General features: G+C 33.4%; 2 protein-coding genes across 4 annotated transcripts in view; one reads left to right on the forward strand and one right to left on the reverse strand.

Moving 5' to 3' along the window:
- LOC121985325 overlaps nt 1-18,790 on the reverse strand; it is a 63,926-nt gene that overhangs the window by 8,298 nt on the left and 36,838 nt on the right. For 2 of the 3 annotated variants that reach the window (XM_042538697.1, XM_042538700.1), the window contains exon 2: nt 100-1,827. In XM_042538697.1, coding sequence (XP_042394631.1) covers nt 100-1,668 — 1,569 coding nt within the window. In that variant the 5' untranslated portion in view covers nt 1,669-1,827. Of the gene's footprint in view, nt 1-99; nt 1,828-13,432; nt 13,548-18,790 lie in introns of all 3 variants that reach the window. The other variant, XM_042538698.1, reaches the window with a different exon arrangement.
- On the forward strand, nt 10,014-11,174 carry LOC121986908 (zinc finger MYM-type protein 1-like). The gene has a single exon (XM_042540835.1). The coding sequence runs from the start codon at nt 10,014-10,016 to the stop codon at nt 11,172-11,174; it is 1,161 nt and encodes a 386-aa protein (XP_042396769.1).

Raw genomic sequence — 18,790 nt, forward strand, 5'->3', positions numbered from 1 at the left:
GACTATAGTATGATATGCAATTAAAAATGAATAAAATTCTAAATTTGTAAAAATACAAAAACAAGAAATCTGAATTATGGAAGTGGAGGAGAAACTTACTCTTTTCCTTGCGTCAATTATTGGGTTTGGACAAGTTGCATTTCCACTTGTTTCTTCATAATATACTTGTGGACTTCCCAAAGGCAAATTTATTTTCAGAGGATTTACTGACTGTACACTTCCCTTTACTGCCAAACCAGGACTGTAAGAATGGAATTTGCTATCGAACCCCTCCGAGAAAGGAGAACCAGACTTTTCACAACTAAATTTCTTCATCTTCGAAAAGAGAAAACTTGAGATCTTTTCTTTGAATGTCTTATCATTCCTAGACTTTACTTCCTTCTTTCGCTCAATAGCACTACTAATCAAGAATTTGGATGATTGAGTACTTGATCCAATTTGTTCATATGAGGATGAGATAGGCAGACTCTTTGACCTTGATAAATTACCAGGGGAGCTTCTTTCGATATAGTTAATTTTCCCAAAGGTTTCAAATGATGTAGATAACTTCAATTCATCAACTGGATTGCAGGAGGATCCATTTCTAGGAATAAACTTATTAGTATGCTCAGCTTCCTTTACAACAGTATTAGCAAGGATTTGACCTAATGAGAATGATGATCTATGTGTTCGAATTTGTTCTTTATTGCTTCCATTAGAGGGTAAGGAAGCCTGTCTCTCCAAAGCTTGCTTCTTGGCTTCCATTACAACTGCTGACTTCTGTGAAATTACATTCTTTAGTTTCTGTTGAGAGACTTCACTTTCAGATCTTGATTGTAAGGCTCCCCTATCTTGCAAGCCTCTAAAAAATCCACTTTGCTCTAGAAGTTTACATAATGTCATTGGAGATGCCACCTTGGCCTTCATGACATGATGATTACCAGATCTAGGCTTTAGGACCACTATCCTGGTTTGCTGAGAAACATTTTTTGCCTTTAGTTGAGTAAAATCAGAATTATTACTGGCGGATGGATATCGTTCTGTTGTCACCACATTCTCACCCTTCTCAAAATTTCGCAATGGCTTAAATGCAGAAATGTGATTTTTTTTAACTGGAGTGATAGGGGCATTTCTCATGTGCTTAGATAGTATGAAATCTGGACCTTCAAGGATTTTTAGGAATAATTTTCTGTTTGAGCAGACAATTCTAAGGGCATCTTGAAAATCCTTGGAATGGAGTATCCTTTCCTCTTCTGTAGAAAAACTCCCTTCCATTAAATTCTCTACATAGGCCTTTTTGTTGTTCTTATTCAGGTCCTTGATACAATTTCCCCACTGGTTTTTTATATCTCCTGATGGTTTATGTAATATTTCACATGCATCCTTGGACTCAATCTTGTCATAAATATAATGCTGAAGATTACAGGACATTTCATTGCAGAATTTGTCTTTCTGGCAACTAACCTTAAGTTTTCCAGCCAAGGTAGTTGTCGATGGACAATTATCCTGCAACTTTCTTTTAGTATGGATGGAGACTTGCTGCTGATCCAGCTTCATGGTATCAATTCCCATCAGTTGGGCAACAACACTATGAGATTTCCGTTTTAACTCAATTTCGTTAGACATGTCATTGGCCATCAAAATCTTAATTGGTGTTGCCATTGATTTTTCACTCAGCAAATTCTTCATCTCAGTCTATCTACTACTTCTGAATACAAAAAAAAGACTCCTCCAAAATAAAATTTATGCTTCAGTATGTATGACAGCCACCATTGCTGACTTGTTTCCTATCGAGATTTTTTGTGCTTCATTCTCAACACCAGATTTTTTTTCAACAATATTTAGTACCTACATTATTAATCAGTATAATGCAGTCAAGCTTGAGAATAATTAATTAATTAATGCAACCCAAAAAACAATGTAACCTTAGAAACACGTAAAAAAAGCACTTATTTACATAATTGTTTCCACACCCATGCGTAATTACAAAAACCAGATATTATCCAGTTTATGCTATTGAGAGAACAGAAAATTCAATCTTTCCAGTCTTGAAGCAGCTAAAGATGTAACCAGTTACCATCTAGTTTAATGTGATCTCGTCCAAAAAAAAAAAAAAAAGACAGCCCAGTGCACGAAGCTCCCGTCATGCGGGGTCCCGGGGAAGGATCCATTGTACGCAGTCTTACCCTACTCTTTGCAAGAGGTTGTTTCCAGGATTCGAACCCGTGACCTTTTGGTCACATGACAACAACTTTACCATTGCGCCAAGGCTCCCCTTCAATGTGATCTCGTCCAACTGAAATATAAATAAAACCAGGTTTTGTTTATCTATACGTAATATTATAAAGTTTAAATCAAAAACAAATTGAGTGTTAGTTATTGAAGATACAAGAATTGGTAAGTAAACATGAAGGAGTAGAGGATTAAATTTATGTAGTATCCGAAAACTCAATAGTTAATTAAGAGGATTCAGTCGATTTAATTAAGAATTTATTAACGTAGATAGTTTCAAATTAATTAAGTTAGCCTACAATTATGGGATTTAGATCAATCAATTATTTTAATAAAGTAGTAGGACATAAATATATAAAAATTTATAAAGACTTAGTATTTATATAACCTATGTGTATAAAATTTTATTATTCATCTAATTAATATAGAAATAAAACATAAGTAATATATTATATATAATATTAAATATATAATTAAATAAAAATATAAGATTATATATATATATATATATGAAATTTAATGCAATTGATGACTTAGTATAATAAAATTAAGAAAAACTATAATATTGTAATATATGAATTATATATATTACTATGTATATGTGATATATGTGGATATATAATTACGAAATTTAATGCAATAACTTAGTATTAAGAAACTATAATATGAATTATATATATTATCATATATATGTGATATATACATGGATATGTATAAATTTGAAATTAGTATATAAATATGTACGAAATTAATGCAATTAAATAACTAAGAACTACAATATTATCATCCTATATATATATATATATATATATATATATATATATATATATATATATATAATTATGAAATTTAATGCAATGACTTAGTATTAAGAAACTATAATATGAATTATATATATTACCATGTATATGTGATATATACATGGATATGTATAAATATGAAATTAGTATATGGATATAAATATGTACGAAATTAATGCAATTAATAGACCAAGACCTAAGCTCCCTCTTCTATTTAAAAACCTTACCTTCAAAAGCCTCACCTTTGATGTTGCCACGGGCCCTAAGAAGGCTCCCCTCCCACTTTGTTTCTCCACCGGTTCTAGAGCTCCAAAGGAAGACTAAGAAGGGAGTTAGTAGCTAAAGATTGAAGTCATGTTCTTCCCATGTTATGTTTTTATTGGTTCCTTAAATCCATGCATGTTTAGTTCTCTTTTATTTTGGTTTTGATGGTTTTAGGAGGCCATAAAATCCCCATGGTTGGAGAACTTTGTGAGTTTGTTAGTTTTGTTTTTGGTAGTTTCATGTCATGAAATCCTTCACATGGTCGATACCTTTGGAGGTTAAGTGAAGTTTTGGTTTGGACTTTTAGGGGATCTTCGGATTTTAAGCTTAGGGTTATGTTTATGTTTTGCTTACCTCTCATCATGATAACTTTATAGGTTACATGTTAATCTCGGATTAGGTTTAGGTTTATGGTTATTTTCTTCTCACTTCACATCATGTTAACCATTAAAGAGGTATGTGTGAATTTCGGCTTTTTAAGTTTAGGGCTATGTTTATGCACAGGTTTATGTTTAAATCAATGCTTAAGTTTATGCCATGAAATTTCATGCTTATATTTAGGTTATGTTTAGGTTTCTTCCCATTTCTTGTCATGATAACATTATAAGATATAGGTGTGAATTTCGGATTCTAAGTTTAGGTTTAAATTTATGTTCATGTTCTTCTTATGTCTTATTATGATACTTTAATATGATCTAGGTTTAGGTGGATGTTTATATTCCCTCTTACATCTATCATGATAATGTTTATAGATTATATGTTAGTTTCGGATTTAAGGTTTGGATGCTATGAATTAAATCATGAATGTTGATAATCTTGTGGTACATGCTAGATTCGGATACTAGGATTAGCATGCTATGACATTAATCATGCTTTTGACCACTGTATCACACATGACAGTTTAAGATTTTAGGTTTTAATATGCCATGACAATAATCATGCTTTGACAACTTTATAATACATGGTAGCTACGGATTTGAGGATTTAACATGTTATGCACTCAATCATTTTATGAGTTTGATAAGCTATAATCCTAATCATACTTTTGATAACGATAAAGATTTAATGTGGATATCGTGAGGAAAAAGGTTCCAGAGGGAGCCCAATATCGGGTAAGTTGATAGTAACAAAATAAGTATGATAATGATAAATATTTAATGAGGATACTGTGAGGAAAAAGGCCCCAAAGGGAGCCCATTTATGGAAAAAAGTCCCAGAGGGAGCCTAATATCAGATAAGTTAACTATGACACAATGATAATAATTTGATGGAAATACTGTAAGGGAAAAGGCTCCAGAGAGACCCCGTTTACGGGCCAAGGCGCCAGAGGAAGCCCAACACCAGATTTCCATAGGTCATGGCACAAAAGGGTTGCTGGAGACCCTGCCAATTATCGGCCAAGGCACAGTAACAAAAAAGTGGTTGCTGATGTCTCGTTGCCTGGTACCATGGTTTTATAGCTAAGATTGATCAATCGACTATATGATGATAGCTAGTCATTGTCAACGATCCAACCTTGCCTTAAAAAGATTTTACGATATGCTATGTTCATGCTCATGTCGTACTATGTATATATGTTTAGGTTTATGATATGCTATGTTCATGTTCATGTATATATGTTTAGGTTCATGATATGTTATGTTCATGTTCATGTTATGCATATGTTTAGGTTCATGATATGCTATGTTTATGTTCATGTTCATGTTATGCTATGAATATGTTAGATTCATGATATGCTACGTTTATGTTCATGTTATGCTATGTATATGTTTAGGTTCATGATATGCTATGTTTATGTTCATGTTATGCTATAAATATATTAGGTTCATGATATGCTACGTGTATGTTCATGTTATGCTATGTATATGTTTAGGTTCATGACATTCTATGTTCAAGTTCATGTTATGCTATGAATATGTTACGTCTATGATATGTTATGTTCGAGTTTATGTTATGCTATGAATATGTAAGGTTCACAATATGCTATGTTCCTGTTCATGTCGTACTATGTATATGTTTAGGTTCATGATATGCTACGTTTATATTCATGCTATGCCATGTATATAGTTAGATTCATGTTCAAGTTTGTGTTATGCTCATGTTCACGTTATGTCCATATATGTTTGTGATTATGTTCATGCTCGTGTCTAAGTCATTATGTTCATGAGGATGTTCTTGCACACAGTATGTTTACATTCATGCTTTAGTAAGCGTATGCTAGGAAAAATACCTTGCAGAGTTAGATAGGTACAGTTCCCATTAGGATACATGGATATAGGAACTAATTAATGGATAGTATGGTTTGAATGTGCTAAGTCTCTCAACTCACAGATTTTAACTATTTCAGGTAAGAAGACAAATGAGGTAGGGGCACTGACAAGTGAGCAAGCTCAGGACAGCGGCAGTACAACCCAAAGACTCATTAGTTTAGTTTCCATTGTATGTTATGAATTACTGGAGTACCTTAGTTAAATCAAGAGTATGTTATGATTGTAAGTGTAATTATGATTCGTGACGTCCACAATTATATATGAATTGATATTGGAAATATAATAAAAAAAATAAAAATTAGGGACGTTACAATTTTACTGTCAAGATGAAGTTTAGAAAGTTCTTTTGCGGTAGGTAGTGTTGACAATAAAGGCATGTTCACCAAATTTTTAGATTTTCTTGTGATACAAAAGTGTGCTAGCCTATTATATACAGCTTGTATGACACAATACAGATGATCCTAAGATGGTACTCTCAACCTCCATGCTATTGGTACTCATTGGAACTCATAATAGTATTTAAGCGATAGTATTATATACAATAACATTGGTGGTGGTAGGGGTTCGGTTGACCATTTAGAATTAAACCCCTTATAAGCTTATTTAAATAAAACCATTCTACACACTAAGTCGCGAAAGCTCAATCGAATTTCATTCTACTGATACCAATCAGCGGACTCAAATATCTAGCCATAGTGATGGTATTTCCATGCAATATATGTAATAGCTAAAATTAACAAGGAGAGATCAATTTTAAGATGCAAACCAAGATTGTATCAAGTTAATAATAAAACAAAGAAAAAAATAAAGATGATTTATGCTAAATTTCTGCAATAGAGGCGAAAGGTTACACTAAGTTAAAGTTATAATGAAGATTATATTCCTATAAAGATACCTTGCAATGTAAACAATATATAGTACATGTGGAAAAGGATAATGGGAATTGAAAAATTAATCAGATTCTTAAGGTACTACTATTTGTTAAATTTGAAAATAATAAAATACTAAGAATTAATGACTGAAAAAAAATTACTAAGCTATTTTATTTGGACTTAGGTACGAATACCTGAGACATTCAAAAAGCTTCTGCACCTAATTAATGGTAATGTTTTGGATCCAAAAAAGGATAAAAGTATCTAATATTAGAATGGAGAAGGTAGACGAAAAGTTCAGGTATTATAGCTAGTAACTAATATAAACAACAAAACATAATGGAGAGGGTAGATGAAGAGTCTGAACATTATAGCTAGTAAATATGGTAACTATTTAAAATTGTTGCAAAAGTTAATAACTATTTGACTGAAACTGAGTTGAGAAAGAGATGCATAGGAGCTTCCATCTCCTATGTTCTCTTGGTTCTTGATCAGCTCTCTCAAATGAAAAATTAGATCAAGTATGATAATTATGTGGAAACATATACCTTTCTTAGGTAGTGTTATTGTGTTGAACAATAACACAATACCTAAGAGTTTAGTTATTCAGGAAATCTAAGGTATTGTGTTATTGTCTGAACAAATAGCCCTCAACTACGAGTTTGTTGTAGGGAATCTGTAATTGCTTCAAAGACATGATGCCAAGATCGTCATTGCTAATAGGTTTGAAAATGCTTCTCGTTTTACCATCCTCTTGCCATTCCTAAACAAAAGAAAGAAAAGCCCTTTTGTTCATTACAAAGACGACCAGCAAAGAAAGCACATCCCATGCTTACCCTGCAGATAATGTTCTCTCACATACTTTCAGATTTTCTTCTTTCTTTTTTCCACCCTCCATTTAATGGAACTTCTACTTATATATGTGATTTTATGGAAAGCAAACTGAATTGATTGAATGTCAATGTTAGCACTTCCATCTTTAGGCATAAAGGAAGTGGTGATTGTGTTGAACACATTGGACTATACCACCTTCCAGGGGAGCATATATTGACCATGAGCTAGGCCTACCGAGAGGCAAACTTCACATGCCATGTGTGAACTACAATAATATGAGAGCAAGATACAATGCAATAGAAAATGAAACTAAATGCAACCTCCGAGGGAATGCCACAAATACATGTTTATATATCCTAGTAAACAAATTGGAAGCTAAGAACTCCAAAAACATGAAATACAAAATGAGTGTGAGAATATCCCATACAATAAATCCAAAGCACAATAAATAATCATTGGTGTCATTTTTAACCATTTAATTTGATTAACCTCTTATTACAATTTGCTCATATATTTCTCTTAGATAATTTTATCAATTTTTTTATAATTCCTCTTAAGGTTTAAAGTTTCGTGCTATACCGCGAGGCCTCCGCAAGCTCGCAACAGCCAAGCAAGGTCATGAAGTCGCTAGGCCACGGTGGCCTCGTGCAGGCCCGGACCTTTAATGTAAATTGTGAGGCAAGTGTCTCGGGCCCACAAATTTTAGGGGCACCAAAATTTTAAAAATAAAATATATATATATATATATATATATGAGAGTTGTGAAATGCTGCGCGACGCTACTGTGCACGTCGCGTAGCATATCAACTTTCTCTTCTTTTTTTTTAATTATTTTATTTTAAAGATTTTGATTTCTTTATATAAAATCTTAATACATAGATATATCCCCTAAACACATTACAGTACTCCGTAAATACTTAAATTTATTTTATTTTTAATTTTTCTTTTAACTAAATACTATAATTCAATTAGGAAGCCTGAATCCTATAGGTAAAATTTTAAAAAAGAAAATTAGTTTAAAAATGATAACCCAATTAGGAAGCCTGAACCCTAGAAAATAAATCTTAAAAAATATTTTAATTATTTTTTAATTCAAAATTTAAAAAAATTAAAAAAACAAAGAAATTTTGAATTAAAAAAAAACCGATATTTCCTTGTATAAATCCCGAATATATTAATATATCCCCTCAACATATTACAATACTCCGTAAATACTTAAATTTATTTCATTTTTAATTTTTCTTTTAACAAATACTATAATCCAATTGGGAAACCTAAACCCTAGAGGTAAAATCTTAAAAAAGAAAATTAGCTTAAAAATTATCACCCAATTAGGAAGCATGAACTCTACAAATAAAATTTTAGAAAATATATTTAAATTATTTTTTAATTCAAAATTTAAAAAAAAAAACAATGAAATCTAATTTACTGCGCAACTGTGCACATAGCGCAGTAGATTATATATATATATATATATATATAGTTTTATTTATTTATTTTCTTGCCCTAAACGCTCTTGCTTCTCCTCTCCGTATACCACATCCTATTCGCCCCTCTGCAACGGCAGAAGTGCTGCAAGCCGCCTTCGCCGTTTCGCCATCAGCTCTACCTCTACGGCTCTGCGTCACTGCTATTGCTCCCATCGACGACTGCCGATTCACCTTCTTCCGCTCACCTTGACGACTTGGCCTCCACCTCCCCCATTGTTACAGTTTGCCCCGATCAAATTTAAAGATTCCAGCGATGACAAGCGATCTGAGTTGCAGTTACTTAATCGCTCGCACTATTCTTGATCATCTTCTCTCCTACTTCTTAGATCGATGAATTGTGTTCTTGCTGAATCTTGTGCCATGCTTGGAAGTAAATTTTTCAAAGCCCTAAAATTTTTCGTTTTGTTCATTTCAAGGTTCCTTTTAAATTTTCCTTTTTGGTGTTGCTATTGGAAAAGGAAGACAGGCTGTTGGCTGCCAAAACGTAAGAAAAATGGCAAATATAAATACTATTCATGAATGGTTGGATTTGCAAGTCATTTGATGAAAGTTACTATCTTCATCACCTGTAAATTAACAATTTTCATAATCAATATATAGGCATTGAATTTCAATGGCATCTTGCTTGTTTTTCTACGTTTCCAACTTAACAATATATGTAAAACCTTGCATCACAACTCTAGTGGTTCTCTTCAATGTCTCTTTTACCATGGCTTTTATAAATTAGGGCTTGAGATTGGAGAGTATGTGTAGATTTTAAAGACAATGGAATGAAAAGAGGAAGATACAATAGTATGTTCTATTTATGTTCTCTTGAGATGGCGCTTTACTTCTCTAGTTCTTTGAATCTACTATCACTTTTTTTTTTTTTGCTTCTTTTTACTATTTGAATGGGGGTGCTCGAAGAATATGATTAACCCGCCATAGTTTTTAAGATTAGATAAAAATTTGAGTATGATTTAGCAGAATGGTATTTACACGTATTATGATTTGGTGAATTTTTCATGCATTTAGATGTTGGAACTATTTTAATCTATGAACTGTTATTGCAGATTAATATTTAGCCTTTTAGCAAACATGTTTCCTATAAGAAAACAATTGTCTGGAGCAGAAAAAGGGAGAAAAAGCAAAAGGAAGAAGCTTTAATTCAAAGCCAAGTAGGAAGTCTTAATAAGTAGCTGAACAACTAAATCAGGATGACGGAAGTAGCTAAACAACTGAATCAGGATGACATTGATAATAAGTTGAATGATCAGAAACATAGTGAATTGAATGAAACAAGTATTGAAGAGAATAATTGCAGTTGTGCAAAGAACTGCGAAGAATAACTTGGCACTTCGGGGAGATAATGAGAAGCTTTATGTTGAGAATAATGGAATCTTTTTGCAGTTAATTAAAATGATTGCTGAATTTGATCCAATAATGGAAGAGCACCTTCGGCGTGTTCAAGAAAGTCAAATTCATTACATTTATCTTGGACCTAAAATCCAAAATGAATTGATACAGATGTTGGCGGCTGAAGTAAGAAGTTCAATTGTTGCAAAAATTAAACATGCAAAATATTTCACTGTCATACTTGATTGCACTCCAGATGCAAGTCACGAGGAGCAGATGCCCCTTGTAATTAGATGTGTGGATGATTCAGAAAATGCAATAGCGGTTGAAGAATTTTGGATTGGATTTTTGAAAGTTAATGAAACTTCAGGACTTGGGCTTTTTACAGAGCTTAAAAATATTTTGAACAATCTCGAAGTTGACATTGATAATATAAGAGATCAAGGATATGACAATGAATCTAATATAAAAGGAAAACATAAGGGTGTACAGAGTAAATTACTTGAAATTAATCCTAGAGCTTTCTACACTCTATGTGGATGTCACAGTCTTAATCTCACATTATGTGATATGGTGAAATGTTGCCCTAAAGCAATGTCCTTTTTCGGTGTAATACAACGCATATATTCATTATTCTCTTCTTCTACCAAGCGGTGGCAAATCTTCAAAGATCATGTGCAAGGTCTTCCAGTCAAGCCACTATCACAAACACGATGGGAAAGTCATGTTGAAAGCGTGAAGCCCATAAAAGATCAAGCTTCGAAAATACGAGATGCTTTAATTGATTTGGCAAACATTTCCGATGACTCAAAAATAAAGAGTGAAGCTGAGGGTTTGACATCATTTGAACTTGAGAATTTTGAGTTCGTGTCTGGAATGGTAATTTGGTATAAGTTGTTATATGATATTAACATTGTTAGTAAGTTTCTCCAAGCAGAAAATATGGATATTGATATTGCTATTAGACAATTAAAAGAACTTATTTCTTCTGTCCAAGAGTTTAGAGAATCTGGATTTGATCAAGCATTAATTGAAGCTCAACATATTGCAAGTGAAATGGGAATTGAACCTATTTTTCGAGAAAAACGCATCATTTGAAGAAAGAGATAATTTGAAGAGATCAATAGTGAAGAGGTAACCCAGTCTCCTAAAGAATCTTTTTGAGTTAATTACTTCCTATTTATAATTGATCAAGCTCTTTCTTCACTTCAAACTCGGTTTGAACAATTTCAAAAATATAAAGAAACATTTGGATTTTTATTTAGTTTGGAGAGATTGAAGTCTATTGATGATGATAGTCTCTTACACTCATGTGTCAATCTTCAAGAGTCTTTAACACATGATGGACACTCTGATATTGATGGATCAGATTTATATTTGGAACTAAAGTTGTTAAGACACTCATTACCAAGAGAATCAAAAAGAGCGATTGATCTGCTAAATTATTTGAAGAAAATGGATAGTTGTTATCCAAATGCTTATATTGCTTATCGAATTTTGCTAACTATACCAGTTACAGTTGCATTTGCTGAAAGGAGTTTTTCCAAGTTGAAATTGATCAAAACTTATCTCCGATCAACTATGTTGCAAGAAAGACTAAATGGCTTGGCTATGCTATCTATCAAGAAAAAAGTGGTTGAGAAAGTTGATTATGCTAACTTAATCAATACTTTTGCTTCTAAAACTGCGAGGCGAGCAATATTCAAGTGACATACATTGGTTTGGAAGATGAACTTTATATTTTGTTTGGATCATTTTGACTTTATTAATATTTTCTTATGACATATTGTTTTAGATGATATATTTTTTTATCTTTTATTTTTAGAATTAAAAATGTGGTTATATTTACATTGATTGAAAAATATATGAATGTCAAACTTTGAGGGCACCATTTTTGTGCTCGCCTCATGCCCCAAAATCACATGTCCGGCACTGGCCTCGTGGCAACACCAAGCAAGGCTGCTGCCATCTCACAGAGCCCACCGCCAACCCATCTTGCGATATTTTTTTTCTCCTCCCCCTTTCTTTAATCTCATTCCTTTTGTTTTGTTTGCTATTAATTATTTTCCTTTCCTACTCATTTCTTTCCCATTTTTCCTTTCCTCTTTCCCCTTTTCTTCCTTTCCTACTAAATGATTACTTTCCCCTTTCATATTTATTTTATTTTCTATTAATTTCTTTCCTTTTCTACTAATTTTTTCCTTTTTCTCTTTCACTATTTTCCCCCTTTTTCCCTTTCTCTTTATTTTATTTTTTCCTTCCTTTCCTCTTTCATTCATTCATTTTTTTATTTACTTACCTTTCATGTTCCTTTTTGTTTTCCCTAATTCAAAAGAATCTTTTATTTTCCTTTTGCAACTAAGATTTTTTTTGCCATAAAGATACCAAAAAAATTAAATATAATATAATTAATCTTATAAAATATACTATTATTTTGATTAAATTTTGAACCAAATTATTCTTAATCTTATAATATAATTTTAAAATATAATATAATTTATAATCTTATACTTTGTTTTATATTTTAAAAAGTACCGAAATCGTATCGCACAAGACAATATCGAAACCATATCATTTTAGTCATAAACCAAAACTTCGACATGGATTAAAATTTTAAACCTTGATTCCTCTTTTATATTCTTATTTCATCTACAAATCAATAATATAATATATATTATGTATAATATAGAGGGTGAACGACCTATGATCCACCCATGGATGATGTGTTCTATATAGAAGGTAAATGACTTGCAATTCATGCAATCCACTCAGTATAGAATGTATCATATATATATCAATACAAAGAAAATATATATAGATAGAGAGTGAATGACATCCAATCCACCTTATAAATGCATCTCACATACAACTGGTGAACATTAAAGAAAGCATCACAAATAGGAAGTTGAGCGATTTACAATCAAATCGATAATAATGATTAAAACTTATTTGTATGAATTGGCATTACATCCCTTTCAATTAGAAAGTTAAGACTCTACAATATAAGTAGTTATGCATTAGTTAAACATGTTTCACATTTCAATGTTATCTCTTGTTAATCAACTTGTCATCAACAAGTGTTATAGGAGAAACGAAAAACAAAATATGAAAATAATCCCCCTATTAAAAACAATTTAATAGTTAATATCATATCCTCTATTTTCATTAATTCTAAATGCACAATGTATATTTAAAGGAAATAAGTGTCAGGACCCGGATGACTGAGCTAGAGGGAGTGAATAGTGATTATATACTTGCAAGCGTGATTCTCAAATGGTAAAGTCATATAAACAATTAATAGTAGAAAAAAAACATAAACAATTAGCAGCAGAAATAAAACATAAACACAATCTCACTTATATTGTAAACTCGTTGATTTAATGTGGTTCAGCAGCCTTGAGCTCCTACTCCACAGCCAATGATCAATCAGTAGATCACTCTTAGAAAGTCACTATCTTTCTCCTTAATCAACTACAAAGGGCGGAAAAACTATTACATGCACAAATATTACAAAAATAAACAAGAGGAAAAGCTCAAAGAACATAAGGTTTCTAATAGTACTTGACCAATTCTATTTCGCTAACCTTAAAAGCCTCCACCACTCCTCCTTTTATAGCCTTCGAATTCTTGCTACAAGTTTGTCTGTCACCTAGCAGTTGATTGGCATGTCAACCTCTCAATATCAATTGACTAATGTCATCAATCGACTGCACAGTTGACTCAGCCCCTAATAAAACCATTATATTTGTTGGCTCCTTCAGTTGACTTGAATCCACATCAATCGACGACTCAAAACCACAAATCTTAGTTTATCACAAGTTAAGGGTTTTGATTTATCAATCGATTCCCTTTTTCATTAGTCAATTTCATGTCATATTGGATATTGGGTTCCTAGTCACAATTTGTCCATTAATAATCGACTATTGACCTCGATCATGAACAATTCTAAGGTTTAGTTAGCTTATGTTGAGTTATACCCTCGTCCATATGAATACAGGTCATTCAACACTCAACTCACCAAAGTCTTATCGTAACAACTTGACTTCCCTCATTTGCCATCTCAAGTCAGCTTACTTGGTTCCTCAGCTACGCATGAGCCCATGACTCCACATGCTATCCTTCACCCTTTCACTTATAGAGTCCACCTTCATCGTCTGTCCTCCTCGCTGCTTTGATGTCCCTCGTCTAACAAGCCCTCAATTTGCCTCATGAAATCGAGCCATCAAGTTACCAACCTAGCCATGCCACGTCAATGTTCCTGAGTTGCTCTAGTACCAACTCAGTACTCATCATCTTGTAGTCACTCATAAGTTTCATACCATCATTTTCTAATCTCAATGAGTATACCATTTTGGCCACATCATGCCAATAAGCTCTCCAAGTTCTATGTATATTCTATACACTCAAGCACACACATCAAATATACAACAAGATCTAACTCAAACCCTTTGCCTAAAAATCAAAACCCAAAGTTATACTGGACAACCTCTTTTGATATTTGGCAATCTGTTTAAGTTACAGAAACCAAAACAACAATAAAATGCTCATGCATATGCGATGAATAAATACCATGCATCAGGACCTATATCTAGGTTCCCCTTTCAACTAGGCTCCTCTTTCAACTAAACTCCCCATAGAGTTGAGAATTTTCCAAAAGTCTTCATTAGAGGAGAAGATTCTTATAACCTTCTCTCTCATCTCCCTCTAATTTTAAATCAAGTTCCATCAATCCAACATAGGAGAATCTCCCAAGAGGATAAAAAAAATGTTTTCCATTTCAACCATTTATCTACACTCCCCCTTTGCCACACACAAAAAAAGCACCAAAATACCCTGGATATTTGTCTCATGCATTTATAATAACCATCTACTTATATTCAAATCTCCCATATGGATTATATACATGAATATCAAGCCCAATGGCCATTTTCCTGAGTTGAAATCCTATATTCAGCTCTCCAATATAGTCTCAATCACCTGAAAACCATTTCTAGTGTTACTTCTCTTAGAGACGATCAACAATGTTTGATTTATCACCCAACATGTCAATCGACTCTTTAATTTTACCAGATGATTGATGACTAATTTATAAATTAATTGACTAATGTTTATGAAAATCTCACCTGAGTCATTTTTAGAAATGCACTCAAAAAAATTCTATAGACCTCTGAAAATTATCAAATTTTACAAAGTTTTTTTAACCCATTACTTAAGAAAATGGATTTCCTCCGAGAATCATTACCAATCCCATGTTTGATACAAAACTTAAAACTGTTCAATTAAACATTGACCTAAAGTCTGAGTTTTGATTCACATTTATAATATCTGCTAAACCAAAACTAAAATACACTCATTGCATTAGTTTATGCTTCTTAAAAATTTCTCATATTCCATTCATGAAACTTCTCATTAATGTGTTAATTTCCAAGGACTAAGATTCCTGGGACATCTTATGGTATCTCAAGCATTACTGCCTTGGGATCCAAAGGCTTATGGAGTTCTCCCTAAAGCATCCAACCTTAGCCACCTTCCTAGGTCCAAATACCATCATGACATTTCTTATCTTAGATGGTTTTTCTATATCATAATCATATGGTACGCTATGATAGGATGGCTTTATGGCCTTTGCCTTCCTAGCATGACATGATGATCTGTACCTGAAACCCCGATCAATCATTCCTACATCATTGCCTTCCTAAAGCCATGTTTAAATTTGTAGACCCATTTATAAATTTCTCTAAGGTTTTCTGTAAATCCTCAAGTTTAACCTCAAAGCTTGGCTTTCCAATTCTAACTTTTGAATCCTAAAATTGCCTTATTCCCCTTGGACTTCCCTATACCTAGGTATATGTCTCCCCTTCTTGGGTTGTCTTCCTAGGTTCTTTTCTACCTTCCTACCCTTAAGCACGGTAGTAATCTTAGTCTTAGAGTTATCATGCAAATTAGCCCTAAACATATTGTGATATTTAAAACCAAAATTTTATATAGGCATATGAATAAAAGTATTACTCATATGCATGGAAGAATTTAAAGTTAAATAAGAAGAATATTGCTTCCCTTTACCTTTAGGGCTCTCCTTAATTTGAACCTCCAATTTTCTTCTTCCACTCCTTCACTTTCTTCTTTTTCTTGACTACCTCCGTGTTTGGGCACTTAAGGTGGTAGTGACCACTCTCTTGGCACATGAAATATATTATATTATTTTTATTCTTCTTAGTTGCATCTTTTCTATGACTTGGGTAAGATGAAACCTTTAACTCACTAAGTTGCACCCAAAGCATATGATATGCTCTTTGTTCTTCTTTTGTAGAGGTACTTGAGGCTTGAGCTTCTTAAATCTCTCTTCCTCAATTAAATTATGCTCTTCCTCACTCCTCGAAAGGTGGATAGTTCTCCATTCGACTCATCCAATGAAAAAGATCTTGTATCCACCATGACTTCTTCAATGGTTGAAGCTTCAACAACTTTCTCTTCTACACTTTATGGAGCTTCGGAATTTTCGTGCACATTCTCCATAACCTCCTCAATTGCTTTCTCCTCGCGTATGGGTTCTCATGAAATTGGATGATCTTCTTCCAAATAAATTATAAACTAACAGGATTAGACAACGGCAAGCAATATCAAAGCATGCATAAAAAGCAGTAGAGACAAGTTTGAAAACAATTCCCTTTTTCAAAACAAGTTAATATTTAATCTCCTTTATTTTTTACTAACTCTAATCATAAACAAGGCATATTTAAAGAAAATTACTGTTAGGAACGAATGACCAACCTAGAAGGGGTGAATAACGATCATACACCTGCAAGCATGATTCTCAAATACTCTTACTCTTGATAGCAAGATCACATAAGCAATTAGTAGCAGAAATAAAACATAAACACAATCAAACTTATAAATCGCAAACACATTGATTTAATGTGGTTTGACCCAGGCTCATACTTCACGACTTCACGACATATGATCTGTTGGTGGATTAAGGCAACTACTAGAGGTAGGAAAACCTCTTATATGCACAAGGATTACAAGAAATATAAGAAAGGAAAAACTCTGAGAAAATAAGGCTTCTAATAAGGTTTAACCAACTCAATTTTGCAAGCCTTAGAAGTCTCCACCGCCCCTCCTTTAATAGCCTTTGCATCCTTCCTATAAGTCTGCCTACCACCCAGCAGTCACTAGAATGTTGCCATCAATAATCTGGTTCTCACAATGAGACCATTATTGTGCAGTAATTATCATTTCTGCTTTCCATCTTAGCAAGCAATCAATTTTTCACTTACTATCAGCCCACTTATGTCATCAGTCAACTGCCTAGTCAACTCAGCCATGAACTGACTCCTTTAGTCAACTCAAATCCACATCAGCCAATTACTACAAAACACAAACCTTAATTTACCGCAGCTTCAGGGTTTTATTTTATTAGTCAACTCCAACACGAGTGGCAACCCTTATACCTCAAAACCATTTGTAGCATTGGTTCTAAGTCACCAGTATGTTGACACCAATTAGACTAGTTCTAAGGTCAAGATCAAGTCCATCCATGTTGAATTCTATCATTGTTGTCATGGATATAGGTCACTAGGAGTCTTAGCATCACAGCTTGATTTCACCCCTTGGCCATCTCTTGTCAAGTTACTTTGTTCCTCGGATGTGCACAAGCTCACGACTCCTCTACATGTTATCCTTCGCCCCTTCATCTATAGAGTCCACCTCCACTGACGGTTGTCCATGTTACCTCGATGCTCTTTGTCTTGGGTTCTTTGATCTGCCTCATACAACTTTCTCCGATCTCTATGGACCTCGAGATATTGAGCTACCAACCTGGTTGCGCCATGTCAACACTCTAGAGATGCTCTAGCACCACCTCAATACTCATTATCCTATGGTTCCTCAGATGTCTCATATCATAGTTCTCCAATCTCAACATACCCTAGACCACTAAGTATGGTACCTTGGACATGCCAAGCTTATGAGCATTCTAAACTCTATGCGTGCTCTGCAAGTCCATACACACTAAAACACACACATCAAATAAAATGGCAAGGTCTAACTTAAACCCTTTGTTCAAACATCAAAATCCGAAGTCACAACAAACCAATTGGGGCATGATTGCACCAAAAATAGGCAAGAAAACATCCACCTTAAAGAAGAAATTCACATCACTACGAATCGACCAAAACATCTCTATGCTCTTCTAATAACTAAAAAAAAAATAAAGAATGAGAATGATCATCAATTATGATTCTACATGATAATTCAATTATCATCACAATAAGAATGCTTACCTTGCTCCCACTCAACATGAAAAGTGAATAGACTATTTAGTCCAAAACTATGACACCCTTGTAAAACATAACCTTGACACCCTATCAAAAGAGAGCCGACTCATGTTCAATCTTGGATGAAATTCAAGAAATCATTCTAAGTAAAACATAAATAAACCTACATAAGGATGCCATGTGGGAAGGATTGAGCATCAAAGAATTAAGGAATTAATAGGGTTGCTAGAAAAATTTACTCTCTCTACCATCAATACTCATCCGAAGGGCTCAAGAAAGATGAGTTGTTGCCACAGCAAAGCTATTGAATCAAAGATCATATCATCATGATAATCAAAACCACTAGTTCCATATGCTTTAATATTTATGAAAACCCTTCCCTCCGGTGAGAAACGGGTCTAAGAATATTGGTCATTTGGATGAACTTTCATGCGCGCT

This window comes from Zingiber officinale, chromosome 5B, assembly GCF_018446385.1.
Source record: "Zingiber officinale cultivar Zhangliang chromosome 5B, Zo_v1.1, whole genome shotgun sequence".
Lineage (NCBI taxonomy): Eukaryota > Viridiplantae > Streptophyta > Magnoliopsida > Zingiberales > Zingiberaceae > Zingiber > Zingiber officinale.

Bases quoted from the DNA above. Each gene is read 5' to 3' on its own strand.
- LOC121986908 (XM_042540835.1), top strand. From the start codon at position 10,014: ATGAAACAAGTATTGAAGAGAATAATTGCAGTTGTGCAAAGAACTGCG.